The sequence below is a fragment of the Oreochromis aureus genome, linkage group 16 (assembly GCF_013358895.1).
Source record: "Oreochromis aureus strain Israel breed Guangdong linkage group 16, ZZ_aureus, whole genome shotgun sequence".
NCBI lineage: Eukaryota > Metazoa > Chordata > Actinopteri > Cichliformes > Cichlidae > Oreochromis > Oreochromis aureus.
This window is the reverse complement of record NC_052957.1, coordinates 31,346,393-31,368,614: the sequence shown is the minus strand read 5'-3', so window position 1 is coordinate 31,368,614 and position 22,222 is coordinate 31,346,393. Positions and strand designations below refer to the sequence as shown.

At 42.2% G+C, this 22,222-nt stretch overlaps 1 protein-coding gene across 2 annotated transcripts in view; it reads right to left on the bottom strand.

The window, feature by feature from the left end:
* Positions 1-22,222, bottom strand: part of dgkh (diacylglycerol kinase, eta) — a 75,527-nt gene that overhangs the window by 8,747 nt on the left and 44,558 nt on the right. For both annotated transcript variants that reach the window (XM_031727289.2, XM_031727290.2), the window contains exons 7-28: positions 20,764-20,870; positions 20,303-20,428; positions 18,305-18,407; positions 14,852-15,014; positions 14,610-14,718; positions 14,055-14,276; positions 13,698-13,789; positions 12,903-13,002; positions 12,415-12,721; positions 12,140-12,265; positions 10,350-10,484; positions 10,113-10,230; positions 9,834-9,944; positions 9,022-9,118; positions 8,259-8,366; positions 3,819-3,932; positions 3,593-3,727; positions 3,326-3,486; positions 3,112-3,217; positions 2,360-2,452; positions 1,656-1,775; positions 130-235 (exon numbers count right to left, since the gene is read on the bottom strand). In XM_031727289.2, coding sequence (XP_031583149.1) covers positions 130-235; positions 1,656-1,775; positions 2,360-2,452; positions 3,112-3,217; positions 3,326-3,486; positions 3,593-3,727; positions 3,819-3,932; positions 8,259-8,366; positions 9,022-9,118; positions 9,834-9,944; positions 10,113-10,230; positions 10,350-10,484; positions 12,140-12,265; positions 12,415-12,721; positions 12,903-13,002; positions 13,698-13,789; positions 14,055-14,276; positions 14,610-14,718; positions 14,852-15,014; positions 18,305-18,407; positions 20,303-20,428; positions 20,764-20,870 — 2,859 coding nt within the window. The remainder of the gene's footprint in view (positions 1-129; positions 236-1,655; positions 1,776-2,359; positions 2,453-3,111; positions 3,218-3,325; positions 3,487-3,592; positions 3,728-3,818; positions 3,933-8,258; positions 8,367-9,021; positions 9,119-9,833; positions 9,945-10,112; positions 10,231-10,349; positions 10,485-12,139; positions 12,266-12,414; positions 12,722-12,902; positions 13,003-13,697; positions 13,790-14,054; positions 14,277-14,609; positions 14,719-14,851; positions 15,015-18,304; positions 18,408-20,302; positions 20,429-20,763; positions 20,871-22,222) is intronic.

Here is a 22,222-nt window from a genome sequence, read left to right as displayed (position 1 = left end):
ACAGTGTAAATACAAATAAAGCAGCTGGTAAGTAAGTCCCTCCCATGGCAGATGGGAGGGACTTACTGATTCCTTATCCTGAGTTTTTCCAGTTTGCTCAGTACTGAGGAAAAGTGGACACAGCCCTACCTGATTGAGGGCTTGTCTTCTTGGCGGCCTTCTCCTTCTTGAACTTGGGCACTATGCGAAACATGCTGCTGCGACTGTTCCTCTTGCCGTAACCCAGAGAGTGATCCTGGTACATAAGCACAGTCAACCTATAGCCTTTCATTTAGCTACTCGACTCTCCCGTTACCTGAAGCCATGCTACACTGAAGACATACAGGACAGCTGCAAGACAGCTGTGTGAACACTTTGGACTTAGCTGGTTAGTAACTGGTCAGTCAGTCATCTAAGCCACAAGTATAAATATGTATGCACACTATGCTTAAGCCGATAACAAACGGTTATTATCTTTCAGTCCTGGTGGGAAAGTAAATCCTGTGATTTAATTGGTTGTCAAACTTTAAAGCAAAGAACACTTTTCTATCTTCAGTGCTTCTGGAGCTGTTGTGAAAGTATGGAGCTAGACTTGATCACATCTGTCATCTGGTCCAGCTCTAATCTTAACTACAAAACTTGAAGTAATTTTAACCTGAACAACCAATCACAACAGAGCATTCCTCCTGCCACATCCCTTCAGCTGATCCAAAGTAGTCATACTTCACCTTCTTTATTGAGGGTGCTCTGATCTGACCTCTATGGTTGTATTTGCGTGTGGCAGACTGATATACAAAGTCGTTGCACAGTTCCAGTGCTTTAGCTGCTACTCTGGGGTTTCTTTTACTAATTTTCCAAACATTTCCACCACAAAATCATTACAAAATCATTGGGTCCAAAGGTTGAACTAGTGATATCAGTAAATACATGAGCGACCACAGTAAGAAGCTCAGTGACTCAGTAAAAACATTCTGTAAACCAGGATCTTTTTTTTCCTTTCATTTTTGTCCAACTGCTATTAGTAATGTTACTAATGTTCACTTTGATTAAATTATGGGGTGGTTCTCTGACAGCACTAAGGCAGAATCAGTGGCACTCCACTGGTGTGAAGAGGTTTTTCTGTCTTTCCAAATACTCTGCATTGTGTTTTTGAAATCAAGGAGAGCTGTCACAGTAATACATTTTTTATTCATAGTTTGCCTCCTGGTCTTAACTCATAACCCCTTTGATAATTTAAATCAACTGTTTTTCATTGCAACTCTTCTGAGATTTCATTCTTATATGGTACACATCAGCAGATACTTCTATTAGGAAGCCAAAGTCACCATAAACCCTAGCTCTATTGGACACCTCCAAATTTGTTTCACTTACTGACCGCCTCCAATTAGCTTTTGTTGATCTGAGTTTTTGTTTTCCAAATACTTTTCCCTGTCAGAATATTAGGGATGGACAAGAATAGCACAATGATTTGTGTGGTAGATTTGAAGCTCATATTTGTACTTTCAGTGACAATGTGACCATATTTGAAGGCACTGTTATTGCAGATAACTCCAAAGTGTTCACTTTTAGCTTTGAGTTGCAGGAGTACACAATGTACCTAATGTCTTCTATTTTACAAAGATACCACACACAATGGAGCATGTGCATGCAAGCGCATATTTACTGAGGCTGCTTACCTCCTCCTCATTGGGCTGCAGGATGTGGTAAAGCCAGGGGACTTCTCCCAGTTTCCCAAGTTCTAGCTCCACGCTCTGCAGAGCGCTGGACAGCTGCTCCTCCTCTGGTGGGTCCAGTTGCTGTAAGGGTGACAGAGAACAAGGTGAATTTAACAGACCATAATGCAACCTTAAAATCTGGACCCCAAGTTATAATAAAACCACAGACTGTAAATACAAGATGGATGTAGCAGCAAATAGCAAAATCCTGTTATGAAGCCTCAGAGTAAGCATTCTTGCGTTCCCCCTATGCCAGATTTGATGAGCGAGAGGCGGATCTAGGTATATATTTTACACAGCACCCTAAGAGGACCAGTGACAAATTCATCACAAAAAAGGTCTGCCTTAAAGCATAGCCCACTTGACTTTCTTGGCTCCAGTGGAGACCATGACTTAGAAAAACAACATCATGTTGTATTCAGCAAGACCAGAAACTGGTGACTTAAACTATTAACTGATCAGGAAAGTATTTATGAAGGGCACAGAGCAAGTGAGCCAGGGGCTGTTTTCCATAACAAGACTTCTGTCTGTGATCCCCTCCCCCAAGATTCTTTCACCATTAGAAAGAATCTAGTTTTAAAGTACACTGCTTTCAAGTCTGTGTTTCATAAACATATAAAAAGAAAGTAGGATTGAAACAATCTATTTCAGCCATGATAACTCACTAGAGAGACTCGGCCCAACAGAAGAGACTCGGTCTCATTGTGGAGTGCCTTCACAGTGCTGGCCACCTCAATGGCTGTGTTCCGAGTAAGGCTCTGCAAAAGGGAGAAAAATGTTAATGAATTCAGTGTTACACACCATGAAAAACAGAAGCAGAGTGCACATATTTCACACAGTTCTAGATGCTATTTTAGTAGCTTAGCCTCTCTTCAGGGGTTTAATATGGGATAAATTAAGTGCTTAATCAGAACAAGTTAAACAACCCTTAAACCATCAATTAACAATTCACACATTGCCACATATAGTAATTACTTGAAGGGCACTTTTATTATTATATTAATGGCCACTGAAGAAATAAACTTAACTTAACTTTTAGCAGCACTTCAACTAAAACCGTGGATGCTGTAAACTGGACTCAAGTACTTTCCCTTTCTCTGTCATTTTGAAATATGGCAGAAAATACCACATTTTAAAAGATTTGCCTGAAACATAGTGCCTAGCTTTTAAAATTCAAATATCTCAAGAGCAAGAAATTGCACCTGGAACAGTGCTCATCAGTCTCCTTAAGACAATAAGTGGTACATCTTAAATTTAAGCTTTGACTCCAGTGACCTCTAATGGCAAGAAAAAGTCATTTTTATTTTACAAGAATTAATTATTTGAAACTGCAGTTTTAAGGATGCGACAGTGAGTTGTAAAAGACTTTCTCAAGACAATGTCAATGTCTCAAAAATCAGGCTAAAGCCCAGCTCACCTCGGGGAACTTCGGGTGTGTTTTGTTGATGGCGTGTGATGCAGCATTAACAGCGTGAGCCAGTTCCTGCTCTAGGAGCCCGTTCGTCTTTGCAGCCTCACATATCCTGTGATTAGACAGAGTGCAGTCAGTGAGCTTAGCTCAAGGTAGCAAAGTCTGCGAAGCCTGTGCACACGGAGACTAATACCTGATATTCACATCAATTCACGTTTACCTTGTAATGAGCTCTTCTGCAGCCCGGGCACAGATCTGCACCAGGCCTGCCTCCTCCTCTGTGGCCAGATCCACAGACTGCTGAGGGTAGAGGTGAGGTCGCAAAGGAGGCTTATCATACTTGAGCTTGTCCTCCCATGACTTCAGTGTGTTCTCAAATGCCTGCGGGGAAATTTAGAAGAAAACACAGATAAGTACATATATATATATATATGTATATGTCCACACAAATTGCTTTTTACTCAGCAGCAGCAGCACCCTTCCTCACCCGGTCTCTGGTGAGCATCTGTGCTCTGTTCTTGTGCTGGATCTTGATGACTCCAGGCGGTTGGATCCAGGCCTCACCGTCCACCTGAATGGGGACCCCCTCATCACCCAGGATCGTAATCTTCACAGTTCGACACTGATTGAGGCAGACGCTTGGATTAGAGTCACACAGTGTACAGACACAGAGATGCATTTGCACTTCATACGGTTTTAATGCATCTGCTCACCTGTGCTATGCGGTGGTGTTGCAATTTGATTACTCTGGACACAGCCATTTGCATGCTCCCAAAAACAGCAACCACTTCCAGGATCTTGTCATCGAAAGATGGAGCACAGAATATCTGCACAAAAATATTATGGCAATAAGTAAATCTATGTCAATGTAATGTAGCTGGAAGGATCCTAACAGGATCCAGTTGCCACTATTTCAAATTTATGTAAATATTCCATATAGACATAAACAAAAGAAAAGCTAACATATTCAAAAATTAGTTTTCAGCAGCCCTTTAAAACAAACTACAGACTCAGCCAACCTGAGGAAGACTTTCCAAAAGTTTATGAGCTACATCCAGCCTCTGGTTTTAAAATAAGGGACAGTTAAAAGACCAGTATCAGGGGCCAGGTCAGTGTCAGTGTCTGTGACCCAGCAACTCGAGTTTATTTTGTATTGTTGATTTCTTATGTTAGATTCGTGTGTTTTTCTTAGTTAAGGGTGTAGTTGAGTTATTTTGTATTTTTGATTACTAATGAGATAATGTTCAGGTCTGGTATTATTATCAGTTAGGGTTTAGTTGAGTTCTAGTCTAGTTTATGTTTCTTCTATGTCTCCTGATTTATGAGTCTTTTCCTGTCCTCTGTCATGTGTAAATTTCTGCGTGCTCTCGTTGTCAAGCTTGTGTTGTCTTGTCTACATCCCATTATGTTTCCTGTTTTACTTTGAAGTGTCTTGTGTTTCCATGTTCAGTGAACTTCCCCTGTGGCGTCAGGTTCATTTGTGTCAGCTGTGTTTCCTCAGGTGTTTCCACTTCCCTCATCACCCTTCTGTGTATTTAAGTCCTCTGTCTTCTTCTGTTCTTTGTTGGGTTGTCTGTTGTTTTCACGTCAAGTCATATCTGGTCACAGAGTTTTCTTTCAATTGCTCGGGTTTTTTCATGTTCATGTTTTAGTTATCATAGTAATTTAGTTGCTCCCAGTTTAGTTTGTTCCAGTATGTTTTGCCTTGTTTTCCATTTTTGACTTCAGCACAAAATAAATGGCTCGCTTTTTGTTGAGGATCCAGTTTCATCTCTCCCATGTCTGCTTTAGGGTCCGCTCCACAAACACACCAGTCATCCCGGCTGTGACACCCAAATCAAAGGGCCTCATGTTAAAAATAACATTTTAAAATTAATTCAGAATTTCACCAGAAGCCAGCATGTTTTAGCAGCCTACTCGTTATTCCCTGTAGCAGCTGAAGATGGGATAAGGACTAAGAGATGAAATGAAGGAAGCAATGGATGAGCTTTCAGACGTGAGATTCAAAATTCAAATGTTGATAAAATATAATACCGATATTGCTGGAGAGGGTTATGAATTTTGCCAAGATTGAGATGGATTGTTGAAATATAGATTTAGTTGTATTTTACTTTTTCCTTAAAATGAGAAAATGAAGTAGATTTCCAAAATTGTGTATACCTGTGAGCATGATCGCACTTGAATTCAAAAGGTTCCTTCATGTAACGATCTGCTAGAGGGTGTGGGGAACCATAGCCCCGTCCCCCAGGGCATGAAACAGGTATGGAGGAGATCCAGGCTCTAGACATCCAGAGACCCCCAGAGCGCAAGAGTCCAAGGAAAACCAACCGGGGGGCAACCATGCCACTCTCTCGGAAAGAGCTGAGGAGGGCCCCAGATGAGGGGTCACCCCAGGCCCAGAGGCCAGAGGGGGCACGTGCCCGTGAGCTCCGCTGGCAGCCAGCTGTGCCAGAGTGGACCGAGCCCCAGGCCCAAGGGCACCCCCGAGGGGCCCGACCGAGCCACAGGCGCCAGGCCCCAACAAGCAGCCACCGGGAGTGACCCGGTGCATACCTGAGGGCCCAGCCCCGGACACCAAGAATCACCAACGCACCGATGTCTCAGGGCGTCAGCCACCGGCAGGAGGAGTGGTGGGGAGAGATAGGCCTCCATACCTTGGAGAGCCTGAGATGTCCCTAGAGAGGTGGCGTCTAATACCCGACCTGACATATAGACGCAGACAAACAGGCACACACAGATACGAACATCCATTCCCACCCCCATGCACACATATGCAATTACTCAGCACTCACCCAACGTGGAGACAGACATAAATAGACACTGTACACACAATCACACTCCCCAAATGTACTCTATATCCCAGGTCTAGGTACCCTTGCCCCTACAGGGGAAACTGCACCCAGACCCAGGAGGTGTTACCCTTTTCCCTGGGGTGGAGACAAGCAGACCGCCCCCAACTCCACAGTAGCAGGGAGGCCCCACATTCCAGACCCCCAATCCACCCAGGACGGGCAACAGAGCAGGGGGTGAAGACTCAAACCTCCCTCCACCCACCATATGTATTGTTGGGGTATGTTCAGGTGCATTTAAAACCCAGGAGGGCATGGAGCTCCTGGGGCCAGCCTCCGAAAAACCCCAAGTAGGCCTCCCCCCCCGCTGACCCCTGGCAAACCCACACCTGGGCAAGGCAAGGGGGCCCAGGCCCATCCGGACCGGGGCCCACAGCAGCAGCACCGCCCAGCCCCACAGGGTCCGGGGCAGCCCACCCGACCCCACCACAGTGAAAACTGCACCCACCCCATCATCCACTCATCTCCCAGATTACACAAGACAATAGACACCCAGGTTGAGTTCATTCTCCACCTCTCCTATATCTCTCCACCTGCAGAGTGAACTCCTGGAGACCAGAGAACTTCTGCAAGGATGTAAAAGCCTCCCCACCAGTTGAAGAGCCCCCCCCAAGTTGGCTCGATGCACCGAGGGCCCCCCGCGCCAGGGCTGAGCCCCCATGCACCCACCCGCCCACAACCTCGGCGACACACCAACCAGGACCCAAGCCCCCAAGGCCCAGCCAGGGCCCCAGCCAGGAGACGAAGCACCCCCAGAACCCCACGCCCGCCCCGGACCCACCCAGGGGCAGCCAGGCTACCAGGTCAGTAACCCACGTCCGTCAGCACAGAGCCTCCCCCAGCCCTGCTGCACGCAGCCGCGAGGAAGCCATCATCTAAGAGCCACCAGAGCCCGTAACAGGTCATGACCACAACCCCCGGGTTGAGCTCTCCAAGGAAGACGCTCCTGGGGAATCCCCCGACGCCCCAAGCCTGTCCCTACCCCCACACCAATCACAACAGCGAAGGTAGGACCAAACTACGACCCCCCATCCCCACTAGGTGATGGAGCTGATCAAAGGAGCCCAGAGCGATTGATCTGATGTGGTGGCAGAGGCTATATCAAGACTAATGTGATCTATTAGATAATTTCTACATTGGTTAGAATTAAGATTATTTTTATTTCTCCAGTTCATGAAGACTGTTTTCTTGGCAATGCATAGGTTTTAGCCATCCTGAGACAAATTGAAGCCTGTTGGCTCTTTTCATATTTGTACTTCTAGTAATGACTAAACAGAAAAAAAAGTGTTTTCTGTAACAGGAAGAACTTGGAAGAATTTGTTTAACAAACCTCCTTTAATGAAGACATTTTGCACTGTCAGCTCAGTTTGGCTCCAGCCTGAACAAGACATTAATGTTTCTCAAAAATGAAGACCCAGCAACTCTGATATTGATCTCTGTGAGCCAGCTGTTTATGAAAAGGTCAAAGCAAAAAAACTCAAAAACACACACATACACAAAATAAAAAAATAAAAAAAACCAGAAACTGCTGAAAAGCGATCAGGTGACAGTTGTCTTGTGGGGCACCAGCAACTAGATGGACACAGCCAGTGGGAGGGCGCTGATCTGTGTGTTAGCAGGATTGGTCATTTTATCATCAGCTTTTACAATTACTAAGATATATATTATCTTCTCTCTCTCTCTCCCTCTTTTTCTCCATATATATGTATATGTATAAAAAACAATATATTTACTCTCATGTGTCAAAATGAATGATTTATTCCAAACAAAGGCAAAACTCTGATGATAATCTGTGTCTGTGTTTGTGCAGTCGTGTATATACTCCATAAGCATAATGACCAAGTTTATCTAAATGTCCTCTCTCTGTTTCTGCTTCCTCCTCTCCAGCAAAAACAGTTACATAACACCAAATGCATATTGCTGTATATGTGTGTGTGTGTGTGTGTCCAAGGGTAACCTCTGCAGGGGCTCACTCAGGGGTGTGTGTGTGCAAACTGACACTCTAATCCCTCAGCCAGTGTCTTAAACAAACAAGCAGAGACGTCTCTCTAGCCATCCCTCCCCCTGCACATCCAGGCTATCGGGGTCACGTCAAACGGGCGTCCACACTGTCATTCTTTAGGTAACATCAGAGAAGACAAGAGAAAAAAAGAAAAAAGCTCCAAGCAGAGCGGAAAACACACCCTTTTTCATCCCTCAAAGATGATCTGAGTTTCCTACCAGGGCCATGCCAAGTAGGATGGAACATCACACAGAGAGCAGTTTTATTAGAGTGAACAGCTTGAGAACAGTAAATGTACTTACATCATCCTCCTTGGTGCCGCCCCAGAAGTTGGTCCCGCCTGCGTAGCTAGGAATGTTCAACACTGCTATCCCTTGAAGGCTGGGCAGTGGGATGTACTGTCCATCACACTGGGAAAGACACAAAATAACAAAGTTAAGTTGGACCAGTAAAGCAAAAGAAAAGAGAACATATACTCTATATGTCTAAATTAAGGCTGTTTGCTGGTTCTATAAACATTTAACCACCTTTTTTCTTCTGCCTTTACTAAGCTTTCAGAACTATTTCATTGCAAAACTGACACAAAAAAACCCTGGTGTTTTTTTCATTACACGTTATCAGTTTTCTGTCTGTGTAAATAAGCAATCTCATAGAACAGGGAGGTTTTTACTCTTACCAGACCAACATCGTCAGTGCCTAAGAAACCTGGAGTTTGTTCAAATATACCCATAATCATGGAATTTTTTTAAGGGCATATTATTAAAGACCGTTATTTTCTAAATGTATTTACGTCATAACAAACAATATAATTTTTTAAAATATTAAAACTGTTTTTTTAATTAACTTTTTTTTAAAATAAAAAAAACTCATTGTGAGTAAAAGGAGGAATGAACTCTAATTTTTGTCAGCACATGTTCCTTATTCTGCCATGGGGAATTTAAGTGATTATAAAGATTTAAGCGCTGGTGAAATGCGAGTGTGTAACATGCAGTGTTTTCAATTAATATTTTTGTCGTCTCTTTTTTAATTCAAAGCCTTAAATGTCAGATTTTCTCAGTGTCTCACCTCCAGCTGGACCTTCTGCTCCAGGTTCTTGTAGGTTCTTTGCAGCAGCTCCTTAGTGCCCAGAACACCATACCACATCATATTCTTGGTACGACTTCTGTGTGGGGAAGGTGCAGAGGCGGTGTGCAGGAAAAATACTGTTGTGTCATTTCAACTTTAAAACACACAAATACATGGACAACACATTACCTGCAACACAATCACTGAAATGGAGGGAATGTACCTGGAAAAGTCAGATTCTGTATTTTGTAATGCCCCAAATTACAAGCAAACAGATAAACGTACAACAGCCTTGCTGGAGATTGGAGATGTGATGTAATGTGATCACATGGAACAAAACCATAAAAAGTTGCATTTTTATTTTTTTTTAGACATGTGGGAAAATAAAACCCTTCTGGGATGGCATCTTGGCAGCTCTTGGTGACATATTTAGTTGTCTTTATTCAAGTACCAATACCTGTTTAAGGTTCTCCTGGTAGCAGCAAAAAAAATTATAACTCAAAACTGGCTAAGGACTGCAACACTGAGTTCTAGACAGTTGGTGATTGTGTTTGACGAGATCCTAATAATGGAAAAACTCAAATACAGATTGAAAAAATGAGAATACTTGACTGGGACAAATGGTTGTCATACAAACTGAAGAAAGGACGTAAGTAACTTCAGTTATCAAAAGAGGCAGATTTGCTCCAACGCTGCCAGCTTAGGACTGTTCAAAAGTTCATGTACTTGTTTATGTATAAACAAAGCAAATAAAATGAAATTTAAAAAAAAACCCACACAAATATGCTGTGTTCATTGGAAATGAGACTCACCTGCATTTCTCTGGATGCTCCTCTCGCTTGTTGTTAAACTCCAGTGAGATCTTTGCATCCAAGCCAATGCCAAAGTAGTTGTTCATGACACACTTCTCCATATAGCCCTCTCTGGATGAACAAACAGTCAACACAAACACACACACAAAACAGGTAGTTAGATCGCACACAAATACATCAAGTGGGAGAAAGACAAAGCAATAGTGTAGAATGTGACCAACAAACAACATCACAGTGACAAAGATGGAAGAAGGCATTAGAAAAAGACACGACTCTTACAGAGAGTCCAGGTCAGGGTCGATGAATGATGTGGCCCCGAAAGGGTCGATGTTAGCCAGCAGCATCTTGCTAATGATAGAGCTGCCAGCAATAGAGGCAGCCAAACCTGCTCGCAAACCTGCACATACACACAAACACACATCGTCCGTGTCACACAATTCTGAACTGCAGTGCCTGACTGATTGCGCCCTTGCTGATCCAATGTGATGAGTTTGGTGCCTGTTTATGTGTGTTTACCTGGGCAGATGATGCGTGTGTTGAGTACAGGGAGGTTCTCCTTGCTGGTGGTGAAGGGTGTGATGGTGAAGGAGCTATAGGACTGGGTGCTACGGCTCACTCTCCTCTCCGTTGGAGAACAGGGACTCTTAGCAGCTGGGCCAAGGAGAGAAAAACTTACTATGAATTTAGGGACAGATATGATGCAAAGTATAAAGCTAAACAAAATGTGCTTCAGCTGCTGTCAGAGGGTACTTATTAACACAGAGATTCACATCCATAGACATACATCATGCATCCATGTATGAACAGAAATTGGGAATTTTTCTATGTATCAATTAATGCAATTTTAGGAATATAATATTTATACAGTAAGGCTGGGTGCAGGTACAAATATATAACATTTGGGCTCAATGTGTCCAATATACAGTACTCACAATGGGCCTCATTCACCAAGATGGGCGTAAAAATGTTATTACTTTCCTCATAACTTGTTCATAAATTAAGAACATACACAAAATCAACATCAGTTCATCAAAGGTATGCAATGGTCATTTTTTTCCTACCTTGCACACGCTACCTGTGATCTGTACAAGGACTGTCTGAACAAGTTGAGGCTTTGGCCAACAAATTTTCAGTTAATATTTTGTCTTCTCTACATTGAATTTAATTTCAGGTAAGAATATACTGATGAATCAAAATGTATTGCTTGTGAGTGAGTCCCACTGTCTAACAACAAGATTACTTTGGCATGCAGTAAAATTACACACTTTTACTTTGAAAGACTGGTTGCTCAGGGTTTATTCTAGTGTTGCATCCTGGATTTGACAGTATTTTTGCTCTCGCTTTCATTGTATGACTTCAAGAGCAATTGGTTAGAAGGCTGACAATTACTGACAGCTATATTTGAACCAGACCATGGGCAGAAATCTCTTCTGCTCTACTTCCTCAGAATGCTTCCTGGTCAGGAAGGAGAAACAGGACGAAAGACGGAAACAAGGAGAGGACACAAAGCAGAGGTTTTGACTGATACCTCCTTGTCTTCTAATACTTGGAAAATGTGTGGAAGGAAGGAAGCAGCCCAATGATAAACAGGAAGAACTTCTGCCCCTAAGACAATAACATATCCTGTGGTCCATCCACACACACTCACAAAGAAGCGCAGTGGACATTTCACAGTAACCTGCATGTTCAAACAGCCGGCCTGCCTGTGTACTTTCAACAGGTACACTGATTTATTATTAAAGAAGCTGCCACAGTCTGAAGATTAGGACCTAAGCAGCTCTGCCTGGTGTAAGAGGTGGAATATCACAGGAGGAAAAGTTGCTCCAAGCACTTTTAGCACTAATCCCTGAGTTTATTTATGACAGGAAACTTGATTTGCGTCAGCAGGGTTTTTTTTTTTCCATTAGCTACGTCTCTGGTCCACTGTGGTGCAATGACTGCAATACCCACAAGGTGGCAACATTAAAATCATGTGTACAAGAATCTATGCCTCTAAGGCATCTTTGTTGTTCTTAAACTTGCCTAAATTATAGAGATAGCTCTCTCAGTAGAGAAAAGAGTGAGGAAATATGTTTTTACACCGACCACTGCTGACTTATTTTCTTAAATCAACCCAAAAACAATATGTGTCAGCTACAAGAACAATGCAAGCTGGAAGACTTGCACAGTGGACAATGCAAAGCTGGGCAGGTTAAGTTCTTTGGAACTAGCCTTTTATGAAATGTAGCGGGCCAAGTAAGTGAATGGTTGGAAGTACCTCACAAATGGAGAAGGGGAACAGGCCAAAAAGCAGCAGAAACACTTACATGACACTGCTTCCAGTTCCTTAGTGTCCTCATCTTTCTCACTGTCTCTGTTCTCGTCCTCGCTGTCCTTCTCCAAAGGGGATGGAAGCTCTGGGTCCTCCGTATGGGCATTCTGCTCATCAACCACTAAACAGGGCATAAATGGGTTGGCCATAACACAATAAGTTGCATGTAATAACCGCATGTTTTTGTTTTGTTTTTGTTTCAAAAACATTTTGATAATTCCATTCATCATCACGAGGCAGAATCCTTATCCTGTAGCTCAGTACACGTACCTCTCTCTGCCTGTTCTATGACCTGTCGAACTGCTTTCTTCAGACTGTTGGCCCTGAGCATCAACTGCTCCCTGCTTTTGAACAGCTGGTGCGGCGAACCTCCTGCCACTCCTTTCTCCGTCTCCTCCTCCTCCAGTTTCTCCTTCAGCTCTGTCAGGCTCTCTTCACTGGCCTCCTCCTCCTCTTCCTCCTCCTCCTGTTCCTCCTCTACAATAGGTGGAGTGGAGAGGGGGAGTGGAGGTAGAGCTTGGCACTCTGTGTTGAGGGTCTGGAGGAGGGAGTCCAGTTTCTCATTGAGGATGGCACACTGGAGGGCACAGAGAGGAAGAGACACTTAAGGACCAGATGGAGTGCTGCAGCTGGAGGGGAACAGGCTACAATTTCTGTTAATTCACAGGACAGTGAATTAGCAGAAATTTAATATATATGGAGTTGGCTTTCAGCACAAGCAGATAATGGATGTTTACTGTATTGTTTTTGAGGCTTACTTTGAGAGACATAGAGTCGCACTCCTCAGCATTCTCAGTGCTTTTCTCATACGCCTTCCCCACTTTGGCAACAAAATCCTTCACTGTCTCACACAGAATTCTAAGAAACGGGGAGAAAACATAAGTTCTTCCTGACATAATTTAATCTGAGAAAAGCTAATTATTACCTCCTTTTGTATCTTTTTACATACTTCATTTACTATTTTCACTATATGGAAAAATAATTTATTTTTCACAAAAGTAAATTTTTGTCATAGCTTCATCTCTCTATTGTCCTCTTTGTTCTTTATTCTAGAATGTGGCACATGGCTGCCCCTCCCTGAGCCTGGTTCATCTGGTTGTGTCTTCGTGTTAAAAGGATGTTCTTGCTTCCCACTGTTGCCAACTGCTGCTCATAGCGGTTCTTTCTTACTATAAAAAAAACACCTTGAGAAAACTATTGTTGTAGAGTGGTGCTTTATAAATAAATTTTTATTCCAGCCAAAAACAAAAGGTTCATTATTTATGTGAAGAGAGGGGTACATTGGTTATTTGTGACAAGGACAAAATCAATACAAAAACAGTTGCTTAAATGTACTTTTGACAAATGTGTCCCCAAATGGCCTGCTCACATATTTAAAAATGTCAGAATCATTAGTGTGATTGCTGGAGCAGCTGCAATAATGCTGCAGCAATTACAATGCAATATCACCACAACATGCACATCATAGTTTTTAGCCTGTAGTTGATTACATTGCTGTTTGGGTTGATTTTAGATTTCTTATTCTGGGTAACGGCGGTGTTATACACACTTACTTGGCAGAGGAGATGATCACAGAGTGCTGCTCAGAGTTGAGGATCTTTGTGAGGTGAGTAGCTACTGAATCTTCATAGGTTGAAATATGAAACTGTTGAGAAAACAATGAAACCGTTTATTTCTATTCAGAAAAGAACCGTTAAATGCAATCTTAAAGGCACTACAGTTAATAAGGTATAAGTGCTAAAATGCTTATTTGCCCAGGTTTAAACTGGAGGTAAGGTGAAGTTGAATTCAAAATGTCAGGTGCTATCCCCTGCAACTACCTCCTCCCCACGTCTGTCTGTCTGGAATCCCCTGCTGGCTTTTATTGGGTCTACTGATGCGTGTGAATATCTGTCAACTCCTGTGAGTACCTGGCAGTCATCAGCTCCTTCAGGCGTGGTAGGGCAGCTGTGTTTGGGTGGGATCTTAATCTCGTAGGTCATGATGCTCCAGCGGTCCAACATCTTGGTGCTGGCCCTCTCTAGCTTCTCCAGGATCTGAGGCAGCTGGGTGTCATCGTCACATGACGGGCCCCAGCCAAGCACTCGCGCCAGATCATTGCCGGTGCCCAAGGGCAACACCCCCAGCTGGCACTGAAAGGCAGGCACAGGGTTTATTTGGCATCAGTGTCTGCTACACTCAAAATGAGCTCTGTTTGTCTGTACATTCCTGCCCGTGTGTGTGGAATGACTGTGTCTTTATGTAAGCTTGCTCAGAGCAAAGGCAAAAAGCGCAACTGGAACACTGGCCAAAGACAAAATATCATCTGTGTACTTGATCTGGAAAGCTGTACGTTTAAAAAGACTTTCTATCCAATATGTTTATGATAGTTTGTGATTATCATTCATTTTCAGTAGAAGAGAAACAAATCCTAATAGTGTTCTCATTGTCATTGTGAAAATAACACTTATGTTACTGTGCACTACTTGTTTGTGTAGATTGAGTTTGTCGATCTCTGAGAGGACCCATCCCACACTGCCATCACCTCCGCACACCAAGATTCGGAAGTTGTCAAACTTCTGAAACAGGCGCAAACTGGAAAAAACACAACACAGCCGCTCATGTACTACTGCAGGATCAGTTTTCAACTAAAGCCTAATAACAAAACCAGTGCACTTTCATATTTATGGATATTTACGGCAGTTTTGTTTGCAAGTGTTTTCCTCACCCAAGGTGTGGCCCACCGTTGACCAGGTCAAAGACTTGAGCTGGGTTCAGAAGCTGCTTGAAGCGCCGTAGGAACTTCACTCCCTGGTTGTCGCCACTTTTGGAGTTGACAAAGACAAGGAGGGGACTGGCACATGACGGGGGACAGGTGGCCTTCCAGAAGCCTGAGGAGTCATGGCAGCAGTAAGAACAACAAAAGTCAACATGGCTCTGTTTCACCAGACTGGAAGCAGTGAAATTTAGATGGAAAAAGAACGTAAATGACTGTTTTATTGCTGTTTTAATTGAAATTTTTTTGTGTATAGAGTGTCCAAAGTGGAGGAGTCACGTAGATTGATCTGGCTAATCAATCTTTTTTGCTCAGTTCTACGCCAGGTCTATAAACGGGATTTCCTCTAATGGCCACTTGAGTTTATTGCCCATTTTTAAATGCACAACTTTCCAGCACTAAAAAAAACATCTTCACAACCTGGTAAGAAAAACATTTTTGGTGTCTATGGTTAGCTTCAAGCTCGATATCAACTCTGGAGCTGACTGGTGTCTGCTCCACTAACTGGGGTCATTGTAGTGGAGCGCTTGATTTTTTTTGCAGTTGACACCTTTGTGAGCAATATAATGTTACTGTCTTACTGATAATAGGCCCTACTGTGTGACATAGCCGATCTAGGAAGCTTATGCTTCCATTTTGGTGCGCAACAGTCTAGAATTTGGTCTGATTTGTTACTTAGCATTAATTACTTAGCACAGTCTGATAACCAAGCATGCCGGCTAGTTGATAATCCAGCACTGTATGCTAACACGAGGGAATCAAAATACAGACTCCACCAAAAAATGTTGATGTCATGATTGCTATCTGCCATAGTGTGTCTTTTGTTCTGTCTCTTTTGCCTCACCCTCAATCAGCAGATGGCTGAAAAAAAGGAGTTTTTCCTTCCCCCTGTCACCAAGTGCTTCCTCATCGGGGGGGTTGTCTGATTGCTGTGGTTTCTCTGTATTATTGTAGGGTGTTTATCTTATAATATTTAGTGCCTTGAGGTAACTATTGTTTTTGGTGCCATATAAATCAAACTGAATTGAATTGAATAATAATCTTATATCTGCAATAAATGTTCTGTATGCATTTTCTGTGTGTTACACATCCTAAAACTTTATCCATCAAACTTTTTTGTTTGTTTTTTAACAGTTTTATCTAATTAAAATTGAATTGAATTGAAGAAAAAAAAAATCAGGTAAAACCTTTGATTTGTGCTACTAGAATGTTTAAATAATACTGAGTTAACTTGATGCTTTAGTGTTTTTAAATTTCTTACCATGTTATGACTTAAACTTGAGCAGCAGTGGTAGATGCAGCAGGAGGTGTGAGCCAGCTCTGTCATCGCTAAACAGCCTCATCAAACTCCTGTGTGTGTGTGTGTGTGTGTGTGTGTGTGACACCAAGCATAATAATGCATAGGACGTGCTTAACACATGCCACAAACACGTGTTTTGCTGTGCAGTAGAGGACAAAACACATATACATACTCTGGTCTCGGGGAGGTAATGCAATTACCAGCTGTAATCTGAACACTGCCTCTGTGGTGAAAGCTTTGCGCATATTAAGGCTTCCACCTTAAATATATGGGAATACCATCTCTGGCAGCATGGATGCATTCGCCCTTCTTCATATCTTTCTCATTCTCTTTAATCTCTTCCTCTACAATCTTTTGATTTATCGTCCTTTCTGGGTCACTCTCTTTGTGACTGTTTCTGTAAAGGATGAACAGAGGGAGAGCGCATGAAAGTGGAGGAGAGAGGAAGGACAAGCAGGGAGTCACGATACTCTGGCACGTGCTACAGTCAGCCCCCCCAGCCAATTACAACCAGACTCCCCCTCTTTTCAGCCAGTGTTTGAGCAGAGGGAATCCTGGCACGTGCCGAGATGACGGCGAGTGAAGGACAGAAAGAGAGCAAGAAAGAGAAAGAGGGAGAGAGACAGAGAGAGAGAGCCTAACAAAGCATATATCTCCCATTTTGTTAGCCCTCTTCCTTTCTTTGCTTGTATCTTACTCTCGCCCTCCTTTCATCTGGACTCTGTCCTCCTGTTCTCTGTCTCTCCTCCATCCATCTACCAATTAGCAGATGCCGGCTTTTGATAGACTGATTCGCCTGTGTTTACTGTATATAGGTGTCTGTTTGTGTGTGTGTGTGTGTGTGTGTGTGTGTGTGTGTGTGTGTGTGAGACAGATAGAAAGACAGATCCAGCCACTGGCTTCAGCAACAGTAATCCAATCCCACATGCTTATCTGAGTCTGCCTCTCAGGTGCTGATCTTCATCTAAAACGGGTTTAAGCACTGGCAAACACATAATCACACACACACACACACACACACACACACACACACACACACACACACACACACACACACACACACACACACACAGACCTATATAAAGTCTACCTTTATGTTGAGATCATGAATAGAGTCTGAGGGTATTTTGAAGCCTCTTGCACAGTTGTATCATTATCAAATTGGGTTTTCATCACATGCACACATTTTGTGAGAGGATCTATTTTAAGAAACGTGTGTGTCAAACTGTCACATGGGTCTATTTTTAACCACCTCACTATATGAGAAACAGGCAGTGTCCTGGAACACATACCTTGTCATGATCCTCTATTAACACTCTATACTGAACTCCATATAAAAAGAAATGGAAGAGAGAATTTATAGTAAAGGTTTGTCTTTTTCGTGTATTCTATGTCTCAGTAATTTAATATGTAAAAGGGACGCACTCTTGAGTAAATCAGAACGTGAGACATAAATGTTGATAACTTGTGAATAAAACCTAAACATTTCCTGCTGTATACAGTTTATGTTTTGGGTCTGCTCTTTTTTTAGAAGTGCTACAGTCTCATCTCCTTGCCATCCATGGGTTTTTACAGAATATATGAACTTTGTACATTTGTTGGAGCAATAAAGCACACACACAATAATGAAGAGTTTAGTAGTGATGGTTTGAAAAGAACATGTTTAACAAAAAACATAATTTCACACTGTCATTCATTTAACACCGCCAAAAAATCTAGTCATATAGTCATATATACATGTTTGAACCACTTATGCCGCAGTTTAATAAACTTGCTTTGGGTCTGTTTGCTGCTAAGATCAGAGGGGAAAATAATTTTATAATTTTTTCTTTCTTCAGAGAAGAAGGTATTGAGAACAGGAAAGTGTCAGTGGCTGTGTCCCTGAGTGGATGCTGACTAAACCAATATGAATCATCCTCCCTGCCACTATCTTTTCATACGATAGAGCAAAAGGTCAAAGTTCAATGAGAAGTCATCAGCTGACCAAATAAGAGCAAAAGCTCATGAATTCACCTCGGAAAACTAATGACTACTTACAGGTGCAACCTCTGACCCTCAGAGTGAGTCAGCACGATTGCACGGCCGATCACGTGTGTGTTGCCTACCATCTGAGTCGATGCTGTTGAGAGCAGTAGGGGGGATGATGGAGACTTTGCATTGACCTAGGGGACACTTGCGTGGATATAAGTCCATGCAGGCTGTGTGCACCTAAAAGAACAACACCAAATACAAGGAATTAAAACTCTAAGCAGATTTTAGATATAAGATTATTGAGTTTTCCTCTAATAAACAAATAAAACAACCATGGTATAAAATTCCTTGTGGGCGTCATGATTTAAAAGAAACATATTGAATGATACAGGTTGCCTGCCTTCTACATGTCAGATTTAACATCTGTTAATGGATTTAAAACACCCTAAAAATAAGTCTTTCTGTAACTGCTCTGATATTTACAGCAATCTTAGAAACTGTATATAATATATACATAGACATCAAATAATATACAACAACTAAATGAAAATGGGCTGAGTTTCCAATTACCAAACCTAAGCTACAAAAGCTATTAAGAGTAGAAGTCTATATAAAAATATCTGTATACACACCGATCAGTCATAACATTATGACCACTTCCAGGTGAAGTGAATAACACTGATTATCTCTTCATCATGGCACCTGTTAGTGGCTGGGATATATTAGAGAGCAACATTTTGTTCTCAAAGCCGATGTGTTAGAAGTAGGAAAAATGGCCAAGGATCATTGATGCATGTGGGAAGAAAAGGCTGGCTCATGTGTTCCGATCCAACAGACGAGTTGCTGTAGCTCAAACTGTCAAAAAAGTTAATGCTGCCAGGCAGCTTGAGGCTTTGGGAAAAGTTCTTCTGAGAAACCTTGGGTTCTGCCATCCATGTGGATGTTACTTTGACACGTGCACCTGGGGTGGCTGTAGCTCAGGAGGTAGATCTTGATGCATTCTCAATCATCCAGGTAAGATAATCTCCAAAGGTTGATTCTGTTCATCTGAACGTAGCGTCTTCAGTGGGAGAAACATTTCGTCACTCATCCAAGTGGCTTCTTCAGTCTCAGCTGACTGCACGTTTCCCCAATCTTATAAACAGTGGGCTGGTTTCAGTCATTATGCAAATGTACTGCTCTACCTCCTTTGGAGACTCAGGAGGTAGAGCAGGTCATCTGCTGATCGGAAGGTTGGTGGTTCAATTCCTGGCTCCCCAGTCTTCATGCCAAATATCCTTGGGCAAGATACTAACCCCCACTTGCTCTCCAATGCATCCATCAGAGAGCAATGCGTACGAATGTATGTTAGTTAGAAAGCACTGACAAAGCATAGACAACAGTGCTTGTGTGAATGGGTGTGTATGGGTGAATGCGGCGTGTTGTATAGAGCACTTTGAGTACTCCAGGAGAGTAGAAAAGCGCTATATAAGAATCAGTCCATTTACGTAACGCCATGTATACCTTGTATCATTTTGGCAGCAAAATGGGGAGCAACACTATATCATGGTCATAATGGTAATAATGTTATACCTGATCATGGTAAATATGCAGAATTTGTAAACAAAGGAAAAGAATTTTGTACTTGAAACTTTTGGTTATTCTGTAGTCTGTGTGATTGGTATTGACCAAATATGTTTCTGCAGGCTCTCATAGCTTTTGGGTTAAGTCCTTCTGAAGTGTAAAAAGAGGGACTGTATTTCCCAAAATACAATCTTAAAACCATCAGATATTGTTATTAAGCTTTTTATTACCTTTTGTAATTCATCTGTATTCATCAACCAGATATTTATTGTCTGCAATAAAGAAAGCCAGGAGTAACTGACAGCTGCCCCCAGAGGATGACTACAAGTTGAGTTCCCAGATTGTTCCAGCTGGCTCTACAGATTTCTCAGATTCCAATCATTCACGAGTTTGTGGTGAGTGCCAGGACAAGCCCAAGTGCTCCGATCAGCCCAGTGAAAAAGGAAACCTCCAAGCCTCCTCTGTCCATGCTTGGATCAGAGCCTTGGCACAACAACAGGGAACCTACATAAAATTAACCAGATGGTTTTATTGTTATGTGCGATTGGTGCATGTGACAGATGCCTTACCATAGCTTTGCACCAGAGGCAGCGCCAATCCTGAAGTCTCAGCACGCTGCCACACGTCTTATCACACACAGCACACTTGGCACTGACAGGCAGGTTGCCTTCCAACCACTGGTGAGGCATTGCAATCTGTAGGTTTCAAACACACACACACACACACACACACACAAAATTAAAAATGGTTAATAATGTCGGCTTCCGTTCACTTGAACTAGGAGAATTTTCTATATTGGTATGGTATATAAAAGCACACTTGTTTAAAAATGCTGATAGGAAATATGCTGGAAAAATGCTCTTCATAATAATAATATCCTTGGCTGCTCAAGGAAAAAACTCCCACATTATATTTTAGAAACTCTTTGCAGAAAACCAGGCTGAGGAAATTCTCAAGCAGCTCAAAATCTTATTAAAAAATTACATGAACTTTCTGCCTTTCAAAGAAGACTGCTTTTGAACAAACTTACCCCATCCTCATCCTCAATGATATCCTTCCCTATGGAGGCCAGGGTGGTCCATTTACAATTGTTGGTGGCTCTGACAGCACAGCGTTTGTGCGCTTTGAATTTGCACACTGTAAAACACAAATATCACACCTGAGTCTGACAATGGTTTCCACCTTTCAACTGTCACTTTGATGATTATGACAGTTATTTATGAATCAAACAGTGATCCAGATAATCTTCCTCCAAAGACTTTAAGGAAATAAACCATGTATTTCTAGCCAATTTAAGATGTCAGTTTGAAAGGTCTCTAGTCACATTTTTTTCTAATTTGGTTCAATTTTTAGAACTTAGAACTTTTATTGTCATTGTACAGTTGCTTGCACAGTCAAATTAGGTAGCAAGACCACAAAGGTGCGAGAGTAAAGAAAACAATATACAAGAAAACAAAGAGAAAAACAATATAAGAATACTATGTACACTATATACAAGTTGTTTGGGTTGCAGGAAGCATTGTGGGGGTGTGTACAAGGGCATCGTAATAAAATATAATAAATAATAATAGGGTGGAAGGGCTATGGTCGTTAAGGATAGGGATGGAAATTGCACATCTGCCGAAATATTGCACAGGAACAAAAAAAAATGGCAGCAACATAATATGAAGTATTTTTCTTGACTGAAAACACAAATGAAGACCTCAGAAACAGACACAACCAGTGTTTTAATAAATTAGTTCAAATGAGAGGCCTACTGTGTGCGTAAATTCTCAAAAAAGTTCTCAAAACACTGTTCATCATGAGCCATATTAGCCCAGTTTACAACTTGACATTTGCATTTCAAACTGCAGACTGGAGCTAGGGATTGACCTGGCAACCTTCTGGCTGGTACATGACCTGTTCTACCTCCTGCAGCACCCTACGTGAGACCAAACTATTCAACTCATGAACTTGAGCTCCATTTGGCAGGTGGTTTGCAACAGAGTCATGCTAGGTGTTGTCTGTCGCCATTGTTGTCTGTGCTAAATTAAGCTAAGAGAGTATTAGAGTGCTATCAATGCTCCTACCAAATACCTAACTATTCAACTGAAACGTCAGATGCTTCTTGATTTAAGAAGTAATGTAGTAGTTAGAGAACAATGATTTTTAGCAGTGTTACATTGCTAACCTTACTTTCACTATGCCTTTACTGTCTACCAGAAAATCAAGAAAATGAAGCCTGGGTAGTTCTCCCAGGTTAATGAAATGCTGCATGGTTCAACAATGGGAATGATTGTGGAAGGTCTACAAGGCAACTGAAATGTTGCTCCAGTGTCAAAGGAGGTACAGAGTGATAGAAACAGAAAGAAAAAAAAGAAGGAACCTTGAATGGACATTCACTTAACAAAGAGAGCTCTGGGGCTTCACAGGGTTTAAGCCTGGTAGGATTTTTGTTACTTGATCAGTGTGAACACAGAGCTACAAGTAGGTGTGGTGATGGAGGGATC